General features: G+C 45.9%; 1 protein-coding gene across 2 annotated transcripts; it reads left to right on the top strand.

Moving 5' to 3' along the window:
• The first annotated feature begins 5,872 nt into the window (after nucleotides 1-5,872).
• Nucleotides 5,873-11,079, top strand: LOC116982781 (up-regulator of cell proliferation-like). 2 transcript variants are annotated; one of them, XM_033036226.1, is made up of 2 exons: nucleotides 5,873-10,620; nucleotides 10,689-10,997. In XM_033036226.1, exons 1-2 carry the CDS (start codon nucleotides 6,114-6,116, stop codon nucleotides 10,706-10,708), a joined length of 4,527 nt encoding a protein of 1,508 aa, XP_032892117.1. In that variant the 5' UTR covers nucleotides 5,873-6,113; the 3' UTR covers nucleotides 10,709-10,997. The 2 variants fall into 2 exon arrangements, with proteins under 2 accessions (XP_032892117.1, XP_032892106.1); XM_033036215.1 differs by having other exon boundaries at nucleotides 5,873-11,079.
• Nucleotides 11,080-11,598: the final 519 nt, after the last annotated feature.

The raw sequence follows: 11,598 nt of genomic DNA, 5'->3' as shown, positions 1-11,598 counted from the left end.
AGTTAGGGTTGCCCTCTGGATGGCAATGTCCCTTTGCATTTGACTTCTGTCACTTTGCATTTTACTTCTGTCACTTTGCAGTTGACCTTTGTCCCTTTGCACTTGACCTTTGTCCCTTTGCACTTGACCTTTGTCTCTTTGCACTTGACTTTTGTCCTTTTGCACTTGACTTTTGTCCTTTGAGGGTCTCCTTGCCCTCTTTAGTTCAGGCTCCTTGCCCCTGGATGCCCTTGGAGGTTTTGGCGAGAAATGAGCCCTTAATGCCTCGTTACACTCCTCGTATGTTTTATCCATGGGCTTTGCTGGCCGCAGTAACGTACATAAGGTGTGATAATTCTCTTTTCCTAAGCCTAATATGAACCATGCTCTCTTCTTCTCCTCTGCGGGAGAGGAGAATGGATGTGGCCCTTGCGGCTAAAGAGATCAGGGGGCATGGAGAGAAGGCAGGTGCGGGATACTGAGTTGGATGATCAGCCATGATCATATCGAATGGCGGTGCAGGCTCGAAGGGCCGAATGGCCTACTCCTGGACCTATTTTCTATGTTTCTATGTTTCTATGCAGTGATATCATTGGAAATGAAAGAAGCCTCCAAGACTTCGGTCCATTTCTCAAAATTACACCCAGAAACTAACTGGGGCAACTTGCCTACAATCTGAATAGGGTGATTTCACGAAAGGTCACTGGAGCGTAGATCCGCACCCACGTGACCGAAAATTTTAACTGGAGTACATGCGTCACTGCCGGTACATGTTAGTGAATGGGAAAACATGCACTTTCACACCCGTTAAAAACATCGAGAACGGCCCGTTTTTGAGCTGCAATTTACTGTACCAGTCGGGGTGACCGTGAGGAACAGCTACTTAAATTTACAGTCCAAAAAAAAGATAGAAACTAAGGTAAATTCAAGAGGGAGCTGAAGGTGTCAAAACAGCGGTAGTGCTAGCGGACATTTGCCGTGGAGATTTAAAGATCGAAAATATCAAGAATTATCGCGTTTGCTCGCTGCATTTCATCAAAAGTAAGGCATTATTGACTTTTTATCTTTATTCATTTGTTATATGAAAAGTATTAAAAGTTTAAAAATCCGTCAGTAAAATTGCAAAATCGCCCATGGTTCTCAGGTGGGTTTTAACATGCAAAATGAAAACGCTTCTGAAGCTCCATTTACCATTTAAATAATCGTAAACTATCAATGCGTTTTGAAATAAATGTTACTGAGATGCAAGCTAAGGAATGGGAACGCCATGCACGTGCAACAAGAAGAGAGTATTAAAGCAGATTTGGTTGCAGCTCAAGCATCTATAGCTCTGCAAGTTGATGGCGTTCTTGTGCACATTGTCTATCCTGCTCACAGTGGGTGCCCAATCAGGATTGTTGACATCATTCCATGCTGCAGGCTTGTCTGTTATTAGATGATAAATAAATAAATAAATAAATAAGTAGTTTGGGTGATTGTGCAGGCTTTAAACAAGAAACATTGATAAATATATTTTGGCAAATAATAAAATGTCCTGCTTTTGTCCAACTAACAGCTGACAATTATCCCATTTATCAATTTATTTCAAAACGCATTGATAGTTTACGATTATTTAAATGGTAAATGGAGCTTCAGAAGCATTTTCATTTTGCATGTTAAAACCCACCTGAGAACCATGGGCGATTTTGCAATTTTACTCACAGATTTTTAACTTTTAATACTGTTCATATAACAAATGAATAAAGATAAAAAGTCAATAATGCCACTTTTGATGAAATGCAGCGAGCAAACGCGATAATTCCCGATATTTTCGATCTTTAAATCTCCACGGCAAATGTCCACTAGCACTTCCGCTGTTTTGACACCTTCAGCTCCCTCTTGAATTTACCTTAGTTTCTATCTTTTTTTTTGGACTGTAAATTTAGGTAGCTGTTCCTCACGGTCACCCCGACTGGTACAGTAAATTGCAGCTCAAAAACGGGCCGTTTTCGATGTTTTTAACGGGTGTGAAAGTGCGTTTTCCCATCCACTAATATGTACCGGAAGTGACGCATGTACTCCAGTTAAAAATTTCGGTCACGTGGGTGCGGATCTACGCTCCAGTGACCTTTCGTGAAATCACCCTATAGCCATGCTACCTGTTGCTATTCAGGTGCACTATTCTGTTCTCTCACTGTGTTTTCAGCCCTGTACTTAATCCTTTTACATTCTAAGAAATTATCCAGCCCTCTGACTATTACTAATTCAACTAATAATAGATTTATACTAATAAACCAAAATCTCATGTTAATAGCCAACTAGAACATTTTAAACCATATTCCTGCTATGCACACAGATTTACTATTAATAACAGTTAACAATGCATTACATTCAAACAGTCCTGCTTTTACTGTGAAGGAATTGACCGGTCTGGCTTGTTGGCCTATGGACTCCGGTGCCTCCTCGACCTCTCGGGCTGTGCCCACCGTTACTGTTGCTGCTGACCTCTCCGGACCTCCGCTGCTGCAGCTGACTCCTCCGGGCCTCACCGGGCTGCCGCTAGCTTCGCTGCTGTTCTCACTGTCGCCGGCCCCAGCTACTCCGCCGACTTGCTTGCCTGCTGTGACCACGGCGGCTTCGCTCTGCTGCTCCGCTACTCCGCTCGTTTCAGCTGCTGGACCCCATTGCTCCACCCTTCGGGACTGTGGCCTTCCAGCAGGGGCCGGGTAAGTGCAGTGTCCCCGCTTCTCTCGCGCGGACCCACTCTTCGCTTGGCCTGTCCGCTTTTCTCGCGCGACCGGACCCTCTTTCCTTGAGGCCGGACTTTCTGTCACGTTCGGGCTTTCTCCGCTCCCGGCCGTCTCCGGCGACCGGGCTGGAGACCCGGTTTTCGTGGGTGGCTTTGCCGGACCAGTCCGTGGCCTACACGGTACTAGGCCCTCACCTGACGTCGGTAGCGGCTACTGGGGCTGGCCGTGGGCTACACGGTCCTGGAAGTCACCCGAAGTCGGTGGCGGCAGCGGGACCTGTCCATGGTTTGCATGGTACATGGTCCTGGAAGTCACCCGAAGTTGGTGACGGCTGCTTGAGCCTGGCTGTGGGCTGCACAGCCCTGGAAAACGTTCCCGGTAAGATGACACCATAGCTTCTAGCTTCCAACTGCGCTCTTCGGTGACACTTATTGCCCCGCTTGTCTTCCTTGCGCTCTTGCTTCCCGTTACATTCTTTCTTTTCTTTGCTTTGGCGCCAATTCAAAACCATTTGCCGCCAAATATTTTTGCTTGGCGCTATTAGATTTTGTTTCCAATTACAACTGCTTTTATAACCTTTTTCTTTCTTTCTTGGCAGTCCTAGTTCTTTTCTTTTCTATTTTTTCATCCTCGTCGCCAATTGTTGTGTATTTGGGTGCTTGGAACGGACTTAAAATAACACTCGGACACGGGAGTTAATTAACAAGCTTTTTTATTCCAGGACGCCACCTTGAGTCTCCCGTGCGCATGCGTCCCTTGCACAAGACATCACATATGCTAATTATATGTCATACCTAACACTGCCCCTGGCCCTGGGTACCACAGCCAGGAGAAACCTCCTCCCGGTGTCCAGTCTATCAAGCCTGGTAGAATTTCACAAGTTTCTGCAAGATCACTCAGTCTTTTGAACACCAAGAATAGAGGGCAGCTTTACTCTATTTCTCCTCATGTGACAAACCCGTGTAAACCTGAAACTTGGACTCTCCACTCTCTCTCCATAGATGCTGCCTGAACCCCTGAGCACTTCCTGGATTCTCTGATTTTACCCCAGGAAACTGTCTGGAGAATCATCAATGCACTCCCTCTATAGAAAGTGCACATTTCATTAGGTAAGGACCAGGTTTATAATAATAATAATAAATTTTATATTTAATGGGCACCTTTCATACAAAATCTCAAGGACACCTTACATAGTAAACATATAATCGGAATATAACAATAAGGACATCACAGAGACACAAATTAAAAACAGGATTCAATCCAAAAACAGAAAATCAAAAACACAGTGTGAAGAGGGAGCAGCGGCAACCAAATCGTGCCAAAAGGTTTGTACACAATCCTTCAGATATGGTCTCAAAAAAGATACATAGCAGAAAGCATTCTATCCAGATACATCACAACTTGGTTTGGAAACTTCTCTGCCCAAGACCATAAGATATTGCAGAGAGTTGGGAATATTGTCCAATCCATCACACAGACCAGACTAACCATCATGGACTATATTAACACTTCCGCTGCCTCGGGAAAACAGCCAACATAATCAAAGACGACTCACACCATGGTCTTTTCCCTCGATTCCATCAGGCAGTGATTACAAAAGCATGAAGGCACGGTACCCGGACGGGACATCGAAGGACGAGAAGCCGAAGCAAAGAAGTGGAAGCCAAGATACCGAACGGAAACGACACCGATAAATAAATAACTGAATGGACACAACGCCTAAAAGTCAAATAACCAAATGGACACAACGCCTAAAAGCCAAATAACCGAAAAGGCACAACGCCTAAAAGCCAAATAACCAAACGGACACGACGTCTAAAGCCAAATAACCGAAAGGGCATGACGCTGAACACAAACCCGAACGGACTCCATGCCGAAAGGACGACGTCTCGAGGGACGGGATTTGCCCGATCCCCTTTCAGCGATTGGTCCAGACCCCTGCGTCCATCACATCACTGGCCGGGGGAGACGGGAGGGTGGGGGTCACTTTTAATTTTCCTTCACCACTTTTGGAGTTTCCTGTATATAAAATAAAACCCCGTGTTATTGGAACTTTCGGTTGATTTAACAAAATGATAATCCAAATTGGTTTCATAGATATTTACACCAACAGTAACACTGTAACAATTAATTTTGACTACCACAATACATGCACTACCTTTTATTAAGAATATATTAGCTCCCTGTGTTGGTTCAGTGATATGACTGTACTGGTCATTTTGCGCTCAGCGATTTCCTTCGGGCTGGATAAGTGGGTCAGTTGTAGAGAAAACTTTTATCAAATGCATTGGACGAAGTTAAACAAATTTAGGCGTCGTGCCCTTTCGGTTAATTGGCTTTTAGGCTTTGTGTCCGTTCGATTAATTGGCTTTTAGGCATCGTGTCCCTTCGGTATCTTGGCTTCCAATTCTTCACTTCGGCTTCTTGTCCTTCAACATCCCGTCCGCACACATGAAGGCACATCCTACCAGATTCAGGACGCTTTCAGACTATTGAATCGTCCTCCATTAAAATAAAGGGATAATCACAATCTCACAATCTAACAACAGTAATACCAACAATAAACCAATGCAGCAGCCTGGACGAGGTCAGGAAAAGGCCAGACCCTAGGCAGGTTCAGAAATTGTTTAATGAAGCTCGAGAACACACCGCACCCCAGCAAGCAGGACCTGGGATACCCTGTGGGCAGACAATCATCCCTGTCCACCAAGAGATGAGGGGGATGACCCAAGGAGTGGCCTAACCCACATGGACCGCCACCAACAGCAATAGCTCATTGAGGTTCTTGCACTTTTTAATCTGCACTTTCACTGTAACTGTAACACGGTAGACTACATTCTACACTGGTATATTTATTTTAGTGCTACTTGTTGTACTTTTGTAAGGCTTCATTGTATCATGTATGGTATGATTTGACTGGATAGTATGCAGAGTTTTTCATTGTATCTTGATACATGTGACAATAATAATCCAATTCCAAGGCCATGTATAATTCTGGTGACCAATTCCAGGTACCCACGATGGTCACACACTGACTGTACGTGAAACACACGGTGCCAGGACAACAAGAGGATCGTCAGCCAGAGCCAAAGAAGTGACCAGCCCTGTGATCCCAGGATAGGAACTCCATCACAACGTGGCCGTCTGGGCTCTGAAATATCCCGGGACAGGAGACCGGACAACTCGATAAATCCTGGGCCAGTATCCAGGCACCGTGCTATATTGTGGAATAGGAGCCCAGGCCTCAAGGTAGATACTGGGACAGAAACGTACAACTGGTGAAGTTTCGCCAAACTGCAATATACAAGACAGGAGCCCTGACATCCTGGGAATTCCAGGATAAGAACCACCTCTCTGGGAAAGAACATACAGATCCCAGGAAGTACATTCACCCAGTCAGTGGGAATGGCGAGTGTTTCATCAACTGTAAATAGCTGGTCTGAAAACCTGAATACTCCACAACTTGTGAGGGATTTGGGTTTACAGGATCATTATCCTCACAAACTGTTACTGGTGTCAATGCGGGAGGTATCCTGGGGTAAACTGTACGACTGCAAACCAACTCGACCAGAAGATCTTCCTTGGCGATTTCTCCAAAGGATCCTCTCAGCTAATTCACTGGCGAGGAATCCTGAATGGCCGCCTGCTCAGTCCTTGGAAGACAAGAAAGATGATGTTGAAGATTTCAACGATTTCTTTGAAGTGAAAGGGCCAGGAGATTCGGGGATTAACCCTCTGGATATCATTGCTGCCATTTTCCTCTGTGCCGACCACTCTCTCCAGCAGGAACTGATGCTGAAGATGTCTCTGTGCCAACTTGCATTACCCTTTCTGCTGCCGGAAGGGCACAGTTACCCCAGGGACAAGGTGAGGGAACCCATGGAAGGGCCTGGTGTCACCCTTCTCCTCTGGGCCATGAGGCCCATTGTTAAAATGTGGTGCCCACAATCTCCCACAGGGAACAGCCCCGTTGTGGAGATGCCCATCGTGACAGCAACCGTGCCAACTGTTTCCTTCCTCAGACTCGGAAGGTGCACGGTGTCCAAATCCAAACTCCTCAATCTCACCTTGAGCCAGAGCCAGCTGCAGCAGAACATCTTCCTGCACTCCGGGATGGAATGTGGGAATGTGCCCCGTAGGATATCGGATGGGATGGCTGAGATCAGCTGGTATCTACCTTCTGGGAAGAGCAACACGGACATTTTCCCAGAGGCTGCTGCATTCATCAACCTCCGAGGTGATGCTGAAACTTACCAGGGACACACTCGGTTTCTGGCAAAAGTCTCTGCTGCTCTCTTTATTTTCATTGACGTTATCGGTGAGAAGGAAAGAGAATTCCTCACCTCTCTCGCACAGTCACCGGCAAAATTATTTCTGATAGTGAACACTTACATCAGTGAGCAACACATCACCCCTGGGCAGGTAAAGAAACTGTTCAAAGATCTGAAGTTACAACCTCAACAATGCATTGTTCGGACAAATGTAAACGAGGCCAAACTTGTGGAAAAACTTCGTTTCCAGATAAAACAAGTGATTCTAATGAGGGACAGGGACCAGAGCTTCCTGAATCTGGAACAAATGGGTGACATTGCGAGAGAAAGTGGGATTCAGGTCGATGAACATCAGCCTGAAATACAACGGGCCAAGGACCTGACCAAAATACTGGGCAGTCTTGACCCTGCAGACATCACTGGGTATAAAAAGAGAGTGCTGCCCTTTCATGGAGAGCCCTGGCAAGGACTGACTAAAGTTGAGAAAGAGAAGTCTCGGATGAAACTCCGTGGGGACAGAACCACAGAGAAGTATAACCATGAGTTGGACCAAGACAAGAAAATAATCCGGGAAGCTCAGCTCAGACAGAGCCTGTCGGAGGAGATGCAGATATTCATTGACCACCTCACCTGTCCTGGTGGGGATGACAGGGCCATTTCCTTGCAGTGGCTGAAGCTGATGCTGGACAGTAAATCAAGGGAAATCATGGCAGGATTGCGCAGGGATTATAAAGAACTGAGCAAAGACTCAAAGCAGAAGGTCAAGGAGCTGAAGGACATGGATCAGAAGATGACTGATAGTTCCCTGGGACTTGAGCACTTCATGAGGGAACTGGGCCAGGTTTATGAACTCTCAGTGACACAACACAACATAAAGCAACAAACACAGATCCACCCACATGTGCTTCAGTTACCGGGTGTTGCTGCTGAACTGTTGCTGGATGGGTTCCCACTGGAGCTCATTGATGGAGACGTCTCCAACGTTCCTGTTTCATGGATCACTGCTGTACTGGAAGCAGTGGCCGAGAAGGTGGCACGTGCTTCCAGAGTGTTTGTGCTGACAGTGATTGGAGTTCAGAGCACAGGCAAGTCCACGCTCCTCAATACAATGTTCTGTTTGCGGTTTGCTGTGAGCAGCGGCCGATGTACTCGAGGGGCCTACATGCAGCTGATGAAGGTAACAGGGAGCCTGGCGGAGGTGCTGGGCTGTGACTTCATCCTGGTCATTGACACGGAGGGGCTGAGAGCTCCAGAACTTGCAACACTAACAGACAGCTACGAACACGACAATGAGCTGGCAACATTCGTGGTGGGATTAAGCAACATAACGTTGGTAAACATAGGCATGGAAAACATCGCAGAGATGAAAGATATTTTACAGATTGTTGTTCATTCCTTACTCCGCATGAAACTGACGGGGAAAAGACCAAAGTGTATATTTGTCCACCAGAATGTTGGAGATGTGAGTGCACATGATCACAATCTGAGAGGCCGTCAGAAACTACTGGAACAGCTGGATAAGATGACAGAGGCTGCAGCAAAACTGGAGAAAGTGGAGGGAGTAACGTTCCGTGATGTGATGGACTATGATGCTGACAAGGACAACTGGTACATCCCTGGTCTGTGGCAAGGTACACCCCCAATGGCTGCCGTCAACACTGGCTATAGTGAACACGTCTTCCAACTGAAGAAGAGTCTCATTCAATGTTTACTCAAAGGGAAACTAGAACAAGGAGCTTTCACAATCCCAGACTTTACCAAATGGATGACTGGCCTTTGGGAACAGGTGAAACATGAGAATTGCATTTTCAGCTTCCAGAACAGTCTAGTCGCAGAGGCTTACAACCAGCTCTCTGTGAAGTACAAGGACTGGGAGTGGGAGCTCCGCAAATTCACACACTCCTGGGGAAACGAGGCTGAAAACAGAGTAAACAATGCCAGTGGTGACCTCAACCTACTGCTCCAAACACTGGAACATGAGATCAGGATGGAGATTAACAAAAGGGAGGGTGAGACTCTGGATAAACTAAAAGCTCTGTTTGAAAGTGGGGCTGATAACGTGCAGCTGATGGAGAAATACAGGGAGGAATTCAAGCTCAGTATCTCCAGTTTATGCAGACGGCTTCAGGACGATTCAATGCAGAGATGTAAGGATGCTGTGAACAGACGTGTGGGACTGCAGGAAGTGGATGCTAGTTGGAATAAATCTCACAAGAAGATCGAACAACAGGTCAAGGAGCTTTTATTAAAGTGTAAAGGGGCAAATCAGGTGTTGGGTGACGAGGAACTGCAAACTGCCTTTGGAAAGATGTGGCAAGACACACTGTCACAGCTGGACTATCAGCCCTGTAGAGAAAGAAACATTGAACTGGAGATTGAAAAACTTCTCAGAGAGAACACAGCAACTCAAGGGAGGGTGATTAATGAAATGCTAAAAAGAAAACCTCTCTGTAAACAGGGAAGTCAGTGCTTTCAAATTGAAGGGAAACACATCAACACGACATGGATGAGACGTGCTAAAACAGTCAGTATGTCCGCCAACCAATCAGATGTTATTCAGGCAGCAATAATAACACAGTCCCTCGAGCTTGAATGCCATCAATGGATCAGTGACATCACAAAAATGGACATGGATTATGACAATAGATATTGTATTGAACTTTTGAATATTATACAGGAGAAAATTAACAATATTTCACACCCAAACTTCACAATGAGTGAGGAATTCAGGGCTGAGTTTAAACTTCACCTGTGTGGTTACGCTGTACCAAGATTCCAAGACATGCAGACAAGGTTCATCCAGAAACACGACCCGCGGCAAAGACTGGAAAACATGAAGGGTCAATACTTTGATCTCTTCAGGGATATTTACTCAGAGCAGGATGAGAACCAGAGACAAGCAGAACGGTTTGCACAATCTTGTTTCTTGCCAGCTCTCAGAGACGCCACCCTCAAGGCTCTCAGTGTGAACATCGTAGATGATATGAAACAAAATGACCGTGAGAGCAAGTACAGTCTCCGCAACAACTTCACTGTGGCCCTCCTGGTGCACTTGAAACAAAGGGATACATTTGATGACTATCACCGGTATATCACTGACCTTGAGAATTTGGCCAAAGACTGGCTCCATCACCAGGTTATTGATCACTGCAAGACACAACGTGATGGAGAGAGCACGTTTACCCGTCTGGCTAAAGGAATCCTCACACAGATCACTGGGAAAGCTAAAGAGATTGTTGAGGATGCAGTGATGCATAACTTTGCTGGAAATGTTCAGAGCTTCCTGGACATGTTTGTTGAAAAGTTAAAGACCAGGATCTCAATGCCCAAAGATGAAATGAAACTCGTTCTGTTTCACAGTGACGGTGATGGCAAGAAATGGGCAGAAGCAGTTCTGCCATCTATTGAAGAGGTGGAGCAGAGACTCCTCAGTGAGGTAACAGGCTGGGATGTCCAAGCAAAGATTGAAGAATTATCCATTAAACCCAGGGATGAGTTGTTCAAAGGGTTATTCAATTGTACCAAGAAATGTCCTTTCTGTGGGGTTTTCTGTGATTCAGAGACCCCGGTACACTCACAGCACTCTTGTAAGCAGCACAGACCTGAAGGTCTCAATGGCAATCGATGGATAGACAGTGAACGTCTGGTAACTGACGTCTCCACACCTTCAGTCACAGGTAAAGGATCATTCACAAATCAACGGTTAAAGAGTCAACGTCTTGTAACTGACGTCTGCGCAGCTTTAGTCGCAGGTAATGCATCCTTTAGTAATAACGACACAAATGGGGAATGCAAACCCTACAAGGATTACCAAACTGTCAATGATTACTACAAATCCTGGATCATCCAGCGGGAAATTTCCGCACAGGCAGCATCCTATTGGAAGAAGGTTTTCTACACTTACAATAAGCAGTTTGCTGGAAAATATGGGGTAAAACCTGCAGTGATCGATGAAGCCTGGAACATTGACTGGGATGTAGTGAGGGGAGATCTGAATAAGACTTATAACACTAACATTCAGTCTTGGTGAGGTGCCTTTACATGACATCACTCAGAGGTAGAAATGGACAAACTGCTTCCGTATGAAGGAAATGGCAGAGAAAATCACACAACATTAAAATTCAAATCACACCTTATCGAAAAAACAACGTGATAACAGTAACATTTATTACATATTCCTATAGAGATTTATCCCATGAAGTCACAAATTGCCTTATCTGAAAAATTCATCCATTATTTCTCAATTTATTAATCAAAATGTTCACAAATGAATAATATTAAAACTTTGAAATCAAAGCCTGTTTTTTGCTGTTGACGTCACAATGGATCTGTCTGCCTGCCGTCTGCTTGAGCTGCGAGTGACTTCACAACCCCCCCACCCCTCCCTCCCCCCCCCCCACCCCTCCCTCCCCCCCCCCCACCCCCGTTATTCAAAAGTCAGCCCATTGACTGAAGACCAAAGCTAAAGACTGTAGCGACCTTTGGTCGATTTTCGCCTGCTCGCACCTCGGCTCGGGCCCTATACCCGAGAGCTCCCGAAAGCATTGGTCGACGCACGCTCACGCCTCAGCTTGGGTCCAGTCCTCGGCTCGGGGCCCCCCCCCCCCTCTCTCCCCCCC

This window comes from Amblyraja radiata, chromosome 1 (assembly GCF_010909765.2).
Source record: "Amblyraja radiata isolate CabotCenter1 chromosome 1, sAmbRad1.1.pri, whole genome shotgun sequence".
NCBI lineage: Eukaryota > Metazoa > Chordata > Chondrichthyes > Rajiformes > Rajidae > Amblyraja > Amblyraja radiata.
The sequence above is the reverse complement of the archived record's forward strand: the minus strand, read 5'-3'. Positions and strand labels throughout refer to the sequence as shown.